We start from the raw sequence: 18920 nt of genomic DNA on the forward strand, positions 1-18920 counted from the left end.
AAAAAATATACACGAACTTTAACCCATATAATCCAACGATTCCACATATCGTTTGGATTATACCCTGAACAGGTCGTTAGGCTCTCGGATCATAAGATGTTTATTAACACGATTAACACGAAAAAAGTGACTGGATTTGATTAAAAGAATAAAATTAATATTAAGTAATCGTAACAAATAGAGTGACCTAAAGGAAGGAAATGAAGCAAATGAATGAAATGAAAAAACTAAGTAAAATCATAATATAATTTTGACCAATAAAATGAGAACAGTAGGGGAACCCGGGGCTATTCAGACCTACTTAAGCAAATCGCCCTTTTAGGTGGATAGATGTGAAAAAAGTTACCGGCCAAAAGTCCTAATTGTTACTTTGAAACCTTGGCTACATTTTGGTGCCATAAAAGGTTCATTTGCACCACTCAATGGCAGCGCTAGGCGACGATTTGCAAACCTCTACGTTTTTGCAGCCTTTTACAATGTACGGGAAATTCGGACCTCCTTACGGGGCAATTCAGACCGTCATTTTTCTTTAATTTTTTTACAATGGAATTATGTTTACCTATGAATTAGTTACAAGAGACACTCCTTAAGAAGCAAAAAAAATGCTTTACAAAAACGTAATCTGGTATGTCACAGCTGTTGATTGGCGGCCCATGTATTTTCTTTGCTGTGGCGTGTGAAATCGCCTGCGAAGCCGCAAGCCGCTGAACGGTGGTTTACAGAATAGGGGGTCCGAATAACCCCGTACGCTCATTTCGCACAAAAGTGGTGAGCGTCTCGAAAATATCGCTGTTTTCACCCAAATGAAAATCATTTCATAAAATAGGAGCCTCAAGCTTTCCAAAACACTTACCTTTTTTTACTTTCGTTTGTTGTTTTAATCGCGGTTTTTCCATTATGATGATTTTTGTTTTGAGAATGGCAAAACAACGAAACACGTTGTATCTCCTTTCTACAAAGAACAAAGAATCAACTTCAGCTATCAAAATTAATGTTTCAGAATAGTGGTTCCACGAATATGTACAAAAGTTGGAAAGTCTTGCTATTTTCTGAGAATCCGAATTACCCCCACTGTCTTAATAGCCGCGGGTTCAACTACACTACACGAATGAAAAAACAAATGCAGAAACTGAGCTAAATCAGTTCAAAAAATAAAATTAATGAGCTTGATAAACTGAATAAAATGATAAAATTAATTAAATATTTAAAATAAATAGAATACATAAATTGAATAAAAATTAATTGTCTCTGTTAAAAAATCTGATGTCAGAACATCCTTTGACGATATTTTGAATAAAAGGAATAAAATAATAGAAGTAATACGTAATGCTAATAAAATATTACAGTAATCAATTAAATGAAATTAAAAAAATTAATTAAGTATAATATCGATAAATTTCTAAATATGAATAAAACGAATAAAACTAATACTACGAGAAAAAGATGGGTGGATAATGTCTATGACATAACCGGAGCGTAGTGACTTCACTTCGAGACGTTAATTTAAATCTATGATATTCAACGGAATCGCGTTTGAATCATTTGAATTTTTCATCATTCGTTTTGGTGTAGCTATCGCTTAGTGGCAGAGTTGCCACATTCAATGATTTTTTTGGAAGGATTTGCAAAAACCTTCGGGTTTGTAGATTAATTTGAAAAATATTTTTTTATGAATCACTGGTAAAGTACAGAATTAACAAGCGCAAACTTAATACTAGTTAATAAAAGAAACTTTCTAATTAAATTATTTTTCCATTTTGCATTCGTCCTAATAAGGACGGTTTGTAGATAACTATGTTGATACAAGACGAGAATCTTTTGAAACAATTCAAACCTTGCCGACGATTGTTTTTACTGCGTACATACATATGAACTTTCCCCTTTCGCAGCTCACACCGAATGAGTACGCTTTGCATCAAGGCGTTCCTACTTATTGACTTTTCAATGCAGATGGAAGGCCATCATTTTGTGCGATAAATTAAAATATTTTCATCATTCGTTTTGGTGTAGCTTTCGTTTAGTGGCAGAGTTACCACATTCACTGACTTTCTTGGAAGGATTTGCAAAAACCTTCGTAGATTCCTTCGTTTGTAGATTATTTTAAAAATATATTCTTATATTAATTATTTTTAATTATACAAATTAACCCATTATTGCCCAACTTATTTTTCATACGCAGCACAAATTGAGTTTTCCGATTGGAAAAAATGATGTGGTCATTCCAGTGAAATTAATTTCCTACTAAGAGTAGCTGAAATAATAAGGAACAACCAGTGAAAATTTCAGATTGATCGATTAATTAATTCCTGAGATATCGTGGTCGCTGCGAATGAACTTTTCAACAAAATACAATTCCTAGATAATCGAGTTTTACTGTCGCTGCAGCGAGTCAACGGTCTAGCGTATCAAACACTACGCACCGCCTACAAGTGGTCAATGGGTAGCGGTCTATGAATCGCTGTAACTCAAGTTTTAGTATTCCGATCTTAATGAAATTTTGAGAAAATTTTCCTCAGCGTATGTAGTTTGAGAATATCTAATTTACAAAAATTCGATTTTTTTCATCATAACAAAAATGTGTAACCCCTTAAGAGAAAATTGAATAAAAACAAAACATAAACACCGGTTTAACCACTCTAACTTCTCTAAACGTATTCTGTAAGAGTATATGAACAATATTAACTCATTGATAATGCCTGTTCTGCGTTATTCCTTAAGTAATAGGAGTTATTCTTAGCACCTACTATATATAGTAGGTTGGGCAATAATGGGTTAATAAAAGGAACTTCCTAATAAAATTCTTTTTCCATTATATATTCATCCTAAGGACGGTTTACATACAACTCTGACACAAATCCATCTACAATTAACAGCGCTAACGGAAAATAAGCACCACTAATTCTTTACAAGTATTTTGTTAGTCCTGAAAAGGACTGTTGGCAACATTAGAGACGCGTGAATTTACTTATCTTCTTCGGGCAGCTTTCTTGGCAGGTTTGGCGGCCTTCTTTGGCTTGTTCGCTGCAGCCTTCGATGTTTTGGTGGCATTTTTAGTGGCAGTTACTACCGCCTTCTCAGTGACTGCGTTTCTTAGCCTTTGGCTTTTTGGCCTTCTCACCGCCACCACCTCCACCAACGTTTTTCTTCTCTCCGGTGGTAGCCGATTTGATTGGTCGTCCGATGCAGCTTCTCACGACCACGCATGTCTGTTATGCACTGCGTATTACACACGTCTGGCTTTGAGAAAAGCTGCGACACCCCTATTTATATGTTTTATCATTAATGTTGATTCTCATTTAAAGAAGTTTTTAAACCATTTTAAACAAATTTTATATGACAAACAACGTATCGGTAGCAAGCGTTGAACGTTTTCCTTCTGATTTATGAAACAAGATTGGCAACCCGTTTAGTAGAAGAAATGTTATTAAGGTTCAAAATGTACGTAACGCTTTCGCTTATATGCACTACTATCGCTTTCTCGCTCGTTCTCGTGCCGTGCATGAGCCTTTCCTTTCCGTCCGGCTTCTAACGGCATAACCAAAACTAATATGCCGGCTTTCCCCCACCAACTGCTCTCGTCAAGCAACCCAATATGAATAATCATAGGAACAAACATGTAGTGGACCTATATATAAACTTTTCATTATTTTATTGTTCGGTTGCTGCACCATATTGACGGCTTTGTGCGGGATGGGCTAAAAAATTTCACTTTTCCGAGTCGTTTTCGAAAGATTTTTCAAAACACTATTTTTCCGTTGATAATGAATGTTCGACATAATCCAAAATTTTATACAACATTGTTACAAATATTTTCGACAAAATGCCGAAGAAATTGATTAAATCCATTCAGTACAACAAAAGATATAAGCGTTAAAAATCTTACATCATTTTTCTTCCGAAATTTTGAAAAGGGACCCCTATATTGAAAGGTAAGTCGTTAGTCACGACAAAAAACAAGTGGAATTGCTTAAAGGAATAAAATTAAAATTAATTAATCGAAATAAACAAAACAAAAATTTATGAGTAAAATAAAATAACGAATTAAATTTAATCAATAATATGAATGAAATAAATAAAATGCAGAAACATAGCTAAATCAGTTCAAATTGTAAAATTACTGAATTAACTGAGAAAATAGTAAAATGAACCAGATAACTAACATAATGACAAAACAAAATGAATCCAATATGGGTCATTCCACGCGAAGTGATCAAAAAAAGATGCAAACTTCAAATCGACCTTCACGGATTTGAACCAAATTTGGAGGAATTGTTCATCTAGGGCCAATATATAAAAACCCAAATTTTTGTGTCAATTGATCCACCTCTCGGGTCATGGGAGCACCCCCCCGTTTTGACAAATTGCCAAAACCCTTGATTTTCTTTTGATCATAGCTCCGGTTCTATTGACTCTAGAATCAAACCGCTAGATGGCTTTTGAAGAAAAATATTCAAGGAGTCTAGAAAAAATTATAATTTTTGGCGGCAGTGTTGCCAACTATGAGATCTTTTCAGTTAAATATAAAAAAATATTTTTTTTTCTCAATGTACAGTGACACAATCTCATATTCGTACACCTCTAGTATATATGTTTAACATTGTTTCATAAATGTTTGCGCTATTTAATACAGGTATTTATTTGTAAATGTGGTAGTAGAATCATCATCTGTCATTTTCTTATCATTTGTAATCTAATGTGTGCAAGTTTCCGTACACTACACATGAAAAATTATTACTTGGTGTGAAAATGGCACAACTTCATATTCGTATACCTTTGAAAAGTCAATTAATTTGTAATTTAAAACCTGTTATTTCTTTATTTTTTTTGTTTTACTTAGAAAAATAGATTTTATTACTACCGAACAGTGTTCATTGGCACAGTTTCCTCAACACTATTTTAAGAAATTCCCTCAAATTAACGTAATGTAAACTAACTGCCATTATGGGACGGAAACTAATTATTACTCACCAAAATGAAGCTAAATCATTTCATAAAATCTTTGAAATTGTTCAAAGGATGCGTCCAACTATCGTTAAAAACTTTGATGGCGAAACGTAGAGCAGATATTTCGAGAAACTTGAACTGTAAAAAATTTACGATGAGGATTAAACGATTTTTAATTAGAAAAAATTGGGAAAATCAAGTAATTAATGTTATATACATAGTATACATAAATTGAATCATAGCATTTAAATATAAGTCTGCTCTGGTACGATTCGATGATTTTAGAAACTACTATTTAGAAGAATGGGATAAAATTTAAGTCGAATTCACACAAAAACTAGTGTATAGCATTCCAATACAATTGAAAACTGTAATTACAAGCAAAAGCTACCACATTGAATATTATAAAAATTTCAATTGATTTTTGAAAAAATATGTCTACTGTACGAATATGAGATTGCGTGTATATTTGACTATCTTTGGAATTATGATTATTTTTGAAAAAATGAGCATTTGTAGTACAAAGATAATTATTGTATCATTCCTATGCTGTCTAGTAAACTTTTTCTACATAAATAAAATGTCTCGTAAACAAATTTTTACTTGTAAAATGCATATAAGCATTCCGCATAGCGGTGTACGAAAATGAGATTGTGTCACTGTAAAAGGATTTTTTTTTCTCCCAGTACTCAATGGTTACCCTGACGGGTAACACACTGTACTTGTGTAATCTTTTGCACAAGCTCAGACTTTCAATAAATAGCATATTATTTACTTAACATACTCATTTAAGACATTTTGAAGTTTTTCTGTCAGTTTGCCATTGAACCATATAATATTACATATAACCATATAATATTTATATTATAAATAGTAGAATAATTATTGCTTGTAAAGCTTTTTTGTGTACCTATTACAATTTTGTTTGCATGATCCTAAGTAAATTAAATAAATTAAATTTTATTTGAATTCACTGATTGTAGCATGTCAGTTTGGGAGTTTTTTTTGAATTTTCACTAACACTTCTACATCTATAACACCAGCACATTTTTGATAAAACTGCAATGACCTTGATTCAGGTTTCATGCCGTACTGGACCATATTTAAAATTCAACCTTGTGAAGCTGTCGGAAGCCTAAACAATTACAATCTTGCCTACTAGAGTAAAACGATTGTGGTTTTAAAAATCTCAACTGAACTTTCTTCACCTAATTTTGTGTGATGAATATTTCCGATGCGAATCGATACCGGCTGTTTTGCCGTTGACCGAGATGCTATTTAGATATACGTATCTATGAAATTGGAAATCATTAAAATAAATTGGATTTGCTGCGTCTCTATTTGAAGCTCGCATGAATAAAATATTCTTGTCATGGCCATTGGAACTGACGTTGATCGTATCCCGTAGTTCACGAAGCGGCTTTCGATCAATATCGTTCCATAGATCATCTGTTCGGTTGCTTGGAAGCTGCGAACGGTTAAACATTGTTTCATTTCAGGGAATTTCCCGGTCACAGAAGCTGGCGGAATTTTTGTGCCTGTCGTTATCGTTAGATTTCATTGTTTCCTCTGGAATCACTTTCTACATATGAAACACAAATAGATTCAATATGTGTAGTTTTCAAATGATCCTAAAAATGATTAGCTAACTTTCGTACTACGAAAAATACACAGAACAATTATGTTAATTCACTTTTGTTGGAATAGTAGTATATTTTGTGGTATGGATGTCGCATACATTGCTTCTCATCAAACCCAATATTCATCTCATCCCACCACAGGATGGAACAACGGATGTCCAATTTTTTAGATTAATCTTTTAAGCAGGAATCGAATATTTTCGATCCGTTCATAAATAACAATGTTATTAGCGTTCAAAATAGTAACGCAAAAACGTGAAGAATGGCACCCTGACCCAGATAGTACAGTTTATAGTGCATTTTCAATGTCAAGAATATCTCTTGATGCTCCTATTTTAGCCAACGTATCTGCTTGTTCATTCCCATATATTTCACAGTGTGATGGAACCCAAATAAATGTTATTGAGAAACTTTCTGTGTTCATTTTGTTAATAAGATCTCGAATCGACCATATAAAGTGATGTGTTTTGTTTTTGAAATTTATAGAATCAAGACCTAATAAAGAATTAAAACTATCAGAACAAATGAAATAAGATTGTGGAACTATTTTTTTAATAACTGAACATGTAAAAAATAATGCTGTTAATTATGCAATAAAAATTGAACATGGAGAGCGCAAACGAAAAAAATTATTGATATGCGAATTATAAATTCCAAATATTAAAATATTTTTCTCGTTAATATTACTATTTTGATGAATTGAAGGAATATTGTAAAGTTGCGTTACCAAAGATGTGTCTATTATTAGTTTTGTAACATGAACATTAATATCAAATGAATAATAAAAATAGGATGGAGATTCAACTATTTCTTTTGTGATACACTATATGAAAGGCATTAGAATTCTACTAGTAGGATTCATTTCATATAATAAATCAAAAATAGAAACTAGGGGACGGGCATAGCGTAGTTGGTAAATCGATTGCCTTGTGTACGTAGTTCACCTGGGTTCGATTCCCAACCCCGCACATAGGGTTAGAGATTTTTCCAAAGAGATTTCTCTAACACGAAAAAAGGCGAATAACCCTAAAGTTAAAACCTCTAAAATACAAATAAAAAAAGAATAGAAACTGGGGGATGAGAAGTAGATAAACATTGAGTTAAAAATCTACAAATTAGTTAATGAAATCTAAGTTTCAGAGGAAGGACAAAAGAAATAACCTCAAGTGATTTAATATGTGTAGATTGCATTAAACCTAGACATATTCTTAATAATTTAAATAGTACACGACGTTGAAAGAATTTGCTAGTGAATCTATCATACAAAGTAAAGCTTTCGGTATCGTTAATACTTTTTGAAGACCGCTCAAAATTATTTGATACTCGCTTCACTGAGAAAAGCGATAGTTTTTCAGTTGTAGCTTAGTTTGTTTACTAGCCTCGATTCATTTCTTCGAATCTGTGTTGCAATTTTTCCTTTTGGCTAGGTTTCCATCTGTGAAAACTATGTTTTAATCGGAGCTAGTCAATATTCAGGTGTATCTGTATTATGAATTGAGGTGACAATATATGTACAAAAAAGTGGAAGAGTTGACTCTGATAATATTACGATTGTCAATATTAGTCTAACACCATTTCTTTTGAAAGTTTCAATGAAATTGGCGCGGACCTCATAAAATGTGCTGGAAAACACAACACTTACTGCACAATCATTCATTGGAAATGGATTAAAACCTATAACTGCAGATTGTTTCCCCGCGCAGCCCTGACCTAGTTCAACGATACAGAACATCTACTCACGCGTGTTTAATTATCATTATTATCTTTTTGTTTTGGAACAATTGTGGCTTCGTTGTGTAAGACTTACCGTGTGTCCGGTACACTTACTGCTCATGGCTTTGCGTGTTTCTTCCAGAAATCACGAAATGAAGATGTTCTACGATTGTTTCACGTGCCTATTCTGGCAGAACTAACCAATTATACATTGTGATAGATCACCAACATTACACTATTATAAATCATGTGGAACTCTGTCTATGAGACGATTGGTTGAATTTGCCATAACCATAGGGGAAAGTAGGTGATAAAATTCTAAGATAACTTTTCCAAAAGATTACAAATTCTTCTGAGAGAAACTGCTAATTTGTTGATCTCGGAAAGTATTGCTAAATTGGCATAAGGTATTGGGTATTTAAACTTGATTTGCGAAAAAACTGAAACCGTAACTAAACACGCAGAAATTGGGAAAATTATGAAATGATGAATTTGCCTCTTTTTTTACAACCATTTTAAGCATTTTTCTTTTTTGATATTTATTTTTAAAATTTACAATATTGATGTAGAATGATCTTAAATTACGATTTGCATGCAATTTGCGAGCATTGATGACATTAATTTAAGGGATGAGTAGAAGGACTTTATTTATTTATTTATTAAATTAAATATTAAATAAATAAAAGGGATGAGTCGAATTAAATATAGGCTAACTGTAGCTGATTCATTTCCACAACCACTTCAATACATATTAACTATTTATTCGAACTTTCTACGTATAATACTTGGGTTTAGCAACCGTTGCATACGGTTATTTGGTATTTCCAAGCATAGAAGCCGAGAGGATTTATAGCATTCGGAAGCAAACTAAAAATCCGGAAAATCGGATCATCAGATGAAACCTTCAAAGTGTTGGAGAAACGTTCCAAAAACCATCACCCTGGCGACTTTCTGGAAGCTTTGAACAGCCAGTTTGTCACGAGGAATATAAGAAATGAATGGCTGCCGTGCAAAAGGGGTTTTTTGCATTTTTACCAGTTCTAAGTAACCACGTGTACTGTCATTTGAGAGGCTTGAAAATAATTTTTAGATTTTTGGCTATTAGCAGTCAAAGTTGACCATGGAGGTAACCCCAGTATGTACCAGCTGGCGTCCACATGGGGGTAACTCCACGATGTGTGTATGGAAATTCGAGTTTTCTCGTTCGTTTTCCGAGATATTAAGAAAGAGTATCAATTCGCCATCTGTAAATGTTATGTTGTAGTTCACATATCAGTGAACTCGATATAATACTGATTTAGTTGGATTGCGTTGTTCATTGACGTTTCGGCTCAATAGAGGTTCTTACACGAGATGTTAGTGTAGTGTCATTACTGAGCAGTAAAGTCACTTTTATTGATCGTGTAAGGCGAGTAATGACGGAATTTCCATTCAATTTCAGTAATGTCATTACTTAGTAATAGTCGTTCCAGAAGGTGAGTGCCGCTCACATACTTGCTATGTATGGCTATTTTCTATTTAATATATATTTCTTGCGTGAATGTATATTATTGTCCGCATTTTTTGAAAATTCCAGTGAAAGTGTCATTACTCTACATTGAAAGTTGATCGAGAAATATGGGATCAAGAGAAAAAAGGTACATTGAGGTCGAAAATTGAAAAAAGCGATATCAATTATTATCTTTCTTTATAGAGTTATAATTTCTTCGGAAAAGATGCTGTATGGCACCTGGTGTCAAGAATTGGCTATTAAGGAGTCTCTGGCTTACCAGATATTTACTGACGACAGTTTTGCCTTTATCATATAAAGAAAGGCTATGCAATCACTGTAAAAATCGACTTTTTAACCGAGGCCCGGAGGGCCGAGTGTCATACACCATTCGATTCAGTTCGCCGAGATCGGCAAATGTCTGTGTGTATGTATGTGTGTGTATGTGTGTGTGTCATTTAAACTCACACAATTTTCTCATAGATGGCTGAACCGATTTTCGCAAACTTAGTTTCATCTGAAAGATATAACGCTCCCATAAGCTGCTATTGAATTCTTAGTTGATCCGACTTCCGGTTCCGGAGTTACGGGTTGAAGAGTGCGGTCACACAGCAAATTCCCATATAAACTGGAACTACCATGATGTTCAAATGATGTAAAACATATTAAAATTGATGTAACATTACTCTAGTTTGCGGGTCTGGATCACTAATGATCAATCAAAGCAGCTTTGACAACATTGGCCACCTATGACGGTTCATGACGCCCCCCGGGAAACCGGCAAATTCCTAAACTAATATCACACCCATTCCCCAACGAATTCTCTACCGATTTTTACAAACTTGATTTCAAATGAAAAATACAGTAATACCATTGACCGCTGCTGAATTTCATTCGGTTCTGACTCTTGCTTCCGGAGTCAAAGAGGTGTTAGTAAGTGGTTGTTCAAATCATTGTTTACCCAAAGTGAAAAAATGTTTACAGTGTAATGTATTTATCTTGGTTCCCACCTTTTTTATTTACAGGCGCTAGCTTGAATTTTCTTGACACTGTAAGCCGGAAGATCGAAGGAGTGAAAAATAAAACTTAATAAATATTCACGCAGTTAAGACGTGTTTTTACGTTTATACAATACAGTCCACTGACTCTTTTTTCGCACTGAGTTATCCGATGAACATCTGGACCTTCGATCCGGATATCGTGCTAGTGTGACAAAAGTGACCAATTGATTCCAGTTCGTGCGCGTAACGGGAAAATAATGATTTTCGCAGAGATTTCGGCTGACGAAAAGTTTGTGATATCGCGACGCGTTCCGTCGTAAATAAATAAAGAAAGAACTTTGATATGCAGTTGAGGTCTGCAAGTGTGAAAAAGACGCTGTTTCCTGGTTCCCCGCTTTTTGCTTTGAGAAGCGCAAAAGTGTTGCATACTCCCGTGCTGAGTGTGGAAGAGCAGAAAAAACAGCAGGAAATTCGTGAAACGGAATACAAGATGGCTGAATCGATCAATGCGCTGGTTCAATGCTGTGCTGCGACGAAGGGAAAAGTTGAGCGAATTCGTAGAGCAATTTATGCCGCAGGTAACGATAGTGGAAAGTTCAATATTCATGGATTGAACTTATATTTGAAAACCGTTGATTCTGCGTATATGGAATACAATGATTTCCAAAATCGGATATATTTGTCGCACCCATCCAAACGAGCTGAATTCGAGACTGGGTTTGTGGAATTCGAAGAGCTGTACGAATATGTTCGCATTGAGCTCAGTAAGATGATTCAAAATCATGAAGACGAGCAAAAGGCAATTGGCATGGCAGCTGCAATGCAGAGAGAGCAACAGATGCTGAAGTTTTCACTGACTGAGGAAGGAAATCGGCCTAGCACTAGTGGATATCAACCGGGCAGCGTTCAAGCTCGAATTCCATCGCTTCTACTGCAGAATACTCCTCTACCCACGTTTGACGGACGATATGAAAACTGGTTCAAGTTCAAGGCCATGTTTTGCGATATTATCGACCGATGCACCAGTGATTCCCCTGCTACTAAGTTGCATTTTTTGGACAAGGCGTTAGTAGCCAAGGCTCAAGGTGCGATCGATCAGCAAACTCTGAACGACAACAACTACGAGGGAGCCTGGAAAATTTTGACGGAGAGATTTGAAAATTTACCGATGGTTATCCATGGTCATATTACCAAGTTGTTGAATTTGAAACCTATGGCTAAGGAGTCGTTTCAGGAATTGAAAACGCTGGTTGACGATTGCGAGAAACGGGTGGACTCTTTGGAGTTTCACAAGTTAAACATGGATAAAATGGCTGAGGCTATTATTGTGACGCTTTTAACTTCCAAGCTCGACCCTGATACACGAAAGTGTTGGGAAACGACAATTGAACACGGCAAATTGCCGGTGTACAAGGACACAATTGCCTTTCTTCGAAAACGCAGCTATGTACTAGAGCGCTGTGAACAGGCAGCCAGTCTGAAGCAGACCAGAGGAGGAGCTGCGACAACTGAGACTGCCCCCTTTTTTAATAAGGTGCATTCGGTGGTGGTACAGAAAAATGAAAATCATTGTCCGGTATGTGAATCGAATCATCATGTAGAAATGTGTGAAGACTTCAAGAAATTAAGTATCGCTGCGAGATATAACAAAGCGAAACAAGCTGCTTTGTGCTTTTCCTGTTTAAGGAAGGGTCATCGCACAGCGAACTGTCGATCCAGTCAAGCTTGTTCAACGTGCTCGAAGAAACATCATTCTTTGATGCACCCCGAGGAACGGAAACTAGAATCATCAAACCTACCACCTACAGAATTGAAATCTGGTGGTGCCGAACTAACGGCCGCAAAGTGTACGCTACCTGATATAGTTTATGTGAACACATCTGTGAAAAGGCAGGTGCTCTTGGCAACTGCGGTCGTTCACGTGCTTGATTCTTGCGGTATGCTACATAATTGTCGTGCGCTGCTGGATTCCGGCGCGATGGCTAATTTTGTGTCGGAGAGAATGATCGATTTGCTTGGTCTGCGCAAGGAGTGCGTTGAAATTCCGGTTATCGGTGTGAATGGCATGAAAACGTTAGTAAAGTTCAAAGCACATGCCATAGTGAAGTCCAGAACAATGGAATATGAATTTGGTTTGGATTACCTGATAATACCGAAGGTTACTGGTGCGCTACCAACAAGAAAGATCGACATCGTAAATTGGCCGATACCTAACGGTGTGGTGTTGGCTGACCGGAATTTCAATGAGCCGAGTCGCATAGATATGTTGATCGGCGCAGAAGTTTTTTATGGGCTGCTACTAGCAGGTAAGATTAGAATGTCCGATGATTTGCCGTTGCTACAGGAAAGCGTGCTGGGCTGGCTTATAGCTGGAGCAGTAGCTGATGTGACGCCGGTTCAAACCGCTCGAGTCTGTCAAGTAACGCCATCTGTTGATCCGGAAGATGACCTCTCTGAGTTAGTGAGGCGCTTCTGGGCCATTGATGAACAAGTAGAAGAAACGTTTTTCTCAGATGACGGCTGCGAGGAGCATTTTAAGCAAACTCATATTCGTACAAAGGATGGCAGATACGTGGTGATGCTTCCTTTTCGAACGAACGTGACTGATCTGGGAGAGTCCCGGAAACAAGCTGAACGAAGATTCGAACTATTGGAAAGAAGACTGGATAATTGTCCTGATTTGAAACGAATGTATGGAGAATTTATCGACGAGTATGTGGCCCTCGGCCACTGTGTCAGAATCGAACGTAATGAAGATTTTGCTTACTATCTTCCCCACCACTGTGTATTGAAGCCAGACAGTTCGTCAACAAAGCTGAGGGTCGTGTTCGATGCATCGGCGAAGAGCGACACTGGTTTGTCTTTGAATGACGTAATGAAGGTTGGGCCAACAGTGCAAAGCAGTCTTTTTGACATCATACTCCGATTTAGAACCTTCAAATACTCTTTCACAGCTGATGTACCAAAGATGTACAGACAAATTCTGGTGAATGAAGCTCACACTTGTTATCAACGCATTTTGTGGAGAAAAGTAAGGTCCGATCCGTTGAGTGAATTTGAATTGAAAACGGTGACCTACGGTACGGCAGCTGCACCATATTTAGCTACGCGCTCTCTGCTCCAGCTAGCTAACGACGAAGAAAGGGAATATCCTTCAGCTAGTGTTGAATTGAAGAAATCTTTCTACATTGACGATGTTTTGTCGGGTGCAAACACATTGGTCGAAGCGAAGAAATTGCGAGACGATCTAGTGAAACTGTTAGCTAAAGGAGGATTCGAGCTTCACAAATGGTGTGCCAATGATGATGAACTGCTTGAAGGCATTCCTCTGGAAGCTCGAGAGAAGCAGATGGCGTTTGAAAATTGCAATGTAAATGGAGTAATAAAAACGCTCGGATTATACTGGAATCCGACCAGTGATGAATTTATGTTCCGTGTTAGGGCGATTGATGATGATCTAAAACTGCCAACTAAGCGACAAGTGCTATCAGAAACAGCGAAGCTGTTCGATCCCTTAGGGCTTTTGGCACCGACAATTGTTATCCCGAAGCTTATTATGCAACAACTGTGGGTCGAGAAAATCGATTGGGATGAAACGATTCCTTCAACACTATTTGAACGTTGGAATCGCTTTCGATCAGAGCTGTGTGATATCAGCAACGCGAAGATTGAAAGAAGAGTGACAGTCGACGACACCGTGAAGATAGAACTACACGGCTTTGCAGACGCATCCACAATAGCCTATGGATGTTGTATTTATCTACGAAGCGTAAAGGTTGATGACACTGCGGAAATGAAACTTATCTGTGGTAGGTCTAGAGTAGCGCCATTAAAGGAAACACAACGTGGAGAGAAACCAGATGCGAAACCTTGTGAAATGACAGTCCCACGACTGGAGCTATGTGCTGCACTGCTCTTAGCACGGCAAATGAAAGCAGTTCGAGAAGCGTTGGCCGTAGATGCCAGCCAAGTAATGATGTGGTCAGATTCGATGATCGTACTTTCATGGCTACAAAAAACGAAACAAGACACGTCAGTATTCGTTCGTAATCATGTTGCGAAGATTCAAATGTTTACCTCCACTTCCACATGGCACCATATTCCAACAAAACAGAATCCAGCAGATGTGGTGTCGCGCGGTTTATTTCCAACGGAGTTGATGGATAGTATGTTATGGTGGAAGGGTCCACCGTTCCTGCAGACCACTGAGTACGACGAGAAATTTGTTACCGCTTATTTGTCTACTGAAGCACAGGTAATAGCTTGTTCGACAGCTGCCATTGCTATTCCAGAGAATCGAGCTTATGATGTGATTTTAGCGACAAGTAATTTTCGACGACTACAACGTGTTTTCGGCTACATAGCGAAATTTATCTTCAACTGTAGACGCAGAAGGATGGAAAGGCGTACTTGCGAGCGACTTGACAGTTATGATTTGAGAGAAGCTTTAAGGATCATGGTAATTTGTGTTCAACGTGTTGTATACGTAGAGGAAATCCATTGTATCCAGAAGAACAAATCAGTAAAGGGTAAGCTACGAAACCTTAATCCAATGCTTGATAACAATATTTTGCGAGTGGGAGGCCGAATCCGGCACTCTGACCTTCCCAAGGACCAGAAGCATCCGATGATACTACCAGAAAAAAACCATTTTACGGAATTGTTAGTAGACGCTTTGCATCGTGAACACTTACATGTCGGATTGAATGGTTTACTAGCCATTATCCGCCAGAAGTATTGGCCAGTTAATGCGAAAAGAACTATTCATCGTGTACTGAAACGATGCGTGACGTGCTTTCGAGCGAAACCAAAAACCCTTGAGCAATATATGGGAGATTTGCCGAGTTGTCGTGTAACAGCCGCGGCACCGTTTATCCGAACCGGTGTTGATTATGCAGGACCATTTTATCTTAAGCAAGGGCGAGGAAAGGCTGCAATGAAGGCGTACGTTAGTTTGTTCGTATGCATGTCTACGAAAGCAATCCATCTAGAACTAGTGACTTCCCTTACTACAGATGGATTTCTGGCTGCATTGCACAGATTCGTCGGTCGTCGTGGCAACGTTTTAGAAATGTTTTCCGACAATGGAACGAATTTTACTGGCGCTTGTAAGGATTTGATTGAACTCAGACAACTATTGAATTCGCAAGCTTTGCAAGGACGAATCGACGAGTTTTGCCAACTACGAGGAATTTTATGGCGGTTCAACCCTCCCAAGGCGCCGCATCAGGGTGGACTTTGGGAGTCTAATGTGAAGTCAATGAAGAATCATCTCTACAAATCGCTTTCTGAAAGTTACATGACGTACGAAGAAATGAACACTCTCTTAATTCAGATTGAAGCAATTCTCAATTCGCGACCACTGATTCCGATGAATGATGATCTCTTTGACTACGAAGCTCTCAGTCCTGGACACTTTTTGATAGGTCGGGAACTGACAGCTGTTGCCGAACCTTTTTATGACGGACTAAAGGACGGCGTAGTATCCAGGTACCAGTTGGTGCAAAAACGGAAACAATGTTTTTGGAGACGCTGGTCGAATGAGTATGTTACGACTCTGCAAAAGAGAAGCAAGTGGACGAAGGAGCCCGCTTTGTTACGCCCAGGCCTACTGGTAATCCTAAAGGAGGACAATGTACCTCCCCAAATGTGGAAATTGGGTCGCATTTCTGAAACACACCCGGGAAAGGACGGCGTGACACGAGTTGTGACTATACGAACTAGTCGGGGAACGTATCGAAGACCTACTACGTAGATAGCTGTATTACCGATTCCAGACAACGATACCGCGATACCTGCAGAGGAAAATTGAGGCGTCTGCCTCACCCCGGGGTGAATGGTTGTTCAAATCATTGTTTACCCAAAGTGAAAAAATGTTTACAGTGTAATGTATTTATCTTGGTTCCCACCTTTTTTATTTACAGGCGCTAGCTTGAATTTTCTTGAGACTGTAAGCCGGAAGATCGAAGGAGTGAAAAATAAAACTTAATAAATATTCACGCAGTTAAGACGTGTTTTTACGTTTATACAATACAGTCCACTGACTCTTTTTTCGCACTGAGTTATCCGATGAACAGTAAGGATACACTGGAATTTCCCATATAAATCGGTACAATCGTAATTCCTCAGAGGCTAAAAACTATTGAAATGGTCACCAAATTACTTCAAATCGCAGATCTAGATCACTGATTGCCAATCAAACATTCTTTGAATATATTGTCCACTATCGACGATTCCGGAAGTCCGGAATTCCGGGCTTATTCCACAATTAAAGTTACATCGGTTCTTCGGTGATGACTGAACCGATTTTCTCAAACCAAGTCTCAAATGAAAGGTAAAATACACAGTTGAGTATTGCGTCGCCGCCCCTAACCCCCCCCCCCCTTGCCTTGCTCTTACACCTCACTCCTTCATCACTTCCCTCCCCATGGACCACCCTCACGCCCGCATGTCCTTCATCCACCCCGTATACCGAAATAAGATGAAGGATTTCTGACGCATCCTCCACTCCCACTCTACTAACCCCCCATTCCCTCCACTTTCAAACCCATTCCACCAACATTTCAAAATATAATCACATGAAGATAACATTGAACTCATGCTGATTAAGCTAATTAAATATTATTCTTTTGCCTTTCTCATATAGAAAGGTTATGCAATTGCTGCAAAAACCGACTTTCTAACCGCGGCCCGGAGGGCCGAGTCTCATATAACATTCGACTCAGTTTGCCGAGATCGCAAAATATCTGTGTGTATGTATGTGTGTATGTATGTGTATGTATGTATGTATGTATGTATGTATGTATGTATGTATGTATGTATGTATGTATGTATGTTTCTCGGAGATGGCTGAACCGATTTTTACAAACTAAGATTCAAATAAAAGGTATAATATTCCCATAGGTTGCTATTGAATTTCATTTTCAACCGACATCTTGTTCCGGATTACGAGTTGAAGAGTATGGTTACAAAACAAAATTTGTTGATTTGTCCACATCGGTTTCTCGGAATTTTCTGAACCGATTTTGACAAACTTGATTTTAAATGAAAGGTCCATCAGCTGCTGTTGAATTTTGTGTGGATCCGAGTTCTGGTTCCTGAATTACAGGGTGATACGTACGATCACGCAGCAAATCCCGATTCTAACGAATTCTGCGATGAATGTAAAAAGGTGATTTTTTTCCAAAATGTAAACACAACTGTTGAATTTGTAGATCTAGGTCACCAACAGTCATTCAAAGTCTCTTTGGCCACACTGGGCACCATCGACGGATCCGGAAGCATCCAAATTCAGAATAACGGTTATATTGGTTTCTCGAAAATGGCAAGACCGATTTGATCAACTTAGTCTCAAATGAAAGGTGTTGGGTCGTCGGAAACTGATATTAAATTCCATCTCCATCCGACTTCCGACTCCGGAGTTACGGGTTGTGGAGTGCGATCACATAGAAAACTCCGATTCAAACCGATGCCGCGATGAATGCAAAGAGGTGCTCTTATATATACTTACCAAGTGTAATAAGAATGAAAGACATTTCCATAATGTTATATTGTACGAACCAGCTATTAAATCATAGTTTGGAGAAATGAGAAAGGCACAATTGCACCTCTAGGTGGATTAAAACAGGTTTTTTTAACCTAATGTTACATTCTTCATTCTATCATTGTTCTATGGTTTCTTAGAACAATTTTAGCTCAATTTGATTTGTTTTAGTTTTTATTTTCCTTGAAAATTACGAGTTTAAAGACGATCATCAGACTCTCTCTTTAAAAACACATAGGAGCAGTGGTCCACATTTTAGCAGAAAATTATATTTTCCGCAAATTCATTTCATACTATCTGATTTGGAGGAAGCGAGAAAATGTTTGAAGACAGTAGAGTGTTTAAGGGATTGTTTATTGGTTCAAAGTAGCATTTCTATTATAGCAAATATGGGAAAATTCAAATTTTTAAGTGCATTTTATCAAGTATTTTGATTTGAGTAGTCAACGAAACAAAGGATACATCAAATAAAATGTTCTGAGGAATCCAAAAATGATAGATTTTGAGCAAGACAAGAGTCGGAAAAGAATCCCGAGCAAAAAAAATCAATTATCATAACATATAAACAAAAGGGTCTGGCGGATTTGATG

The 18920-nt window shown here is 37.5% G+C and overlaps 1 protein-coding gene across 1 annotated transcript; it reads left to right on the forward strand.

The window, feature by feature from the left end:
• The first annotated feature begins 11130 nt into the window (after window positions 1–11130).
• Window positions 11131–16542, forward strand: LOC131680534 (uncharacterized). The gene has a single exon (XM_058961250.1). It carries the CDS (start codon window positions 11131–11133, stop codon window positions 16540–16542), a length of 5412 nt encoding a protein of 1803 aa, XP_058817233.1.
• The last annotated feature ends 2378 nt before the right edge of the window (window positions 16543–18920 follow it).

Source organism: Topomyia yanbarensis, chromosome 2 (genome assembly GCF_030247195.1).
Source record: "Topomyia yanbarensis strain Yona2022 chromosome 2, ASM3024719v1, whole genome shotgun sequence".
Lineage (NCBI taxonomy): Eukaryota > Metazoa > Arthropoda > Insecta > Diptera > Culicidae > Topomyia > Topomyia yanbarensis.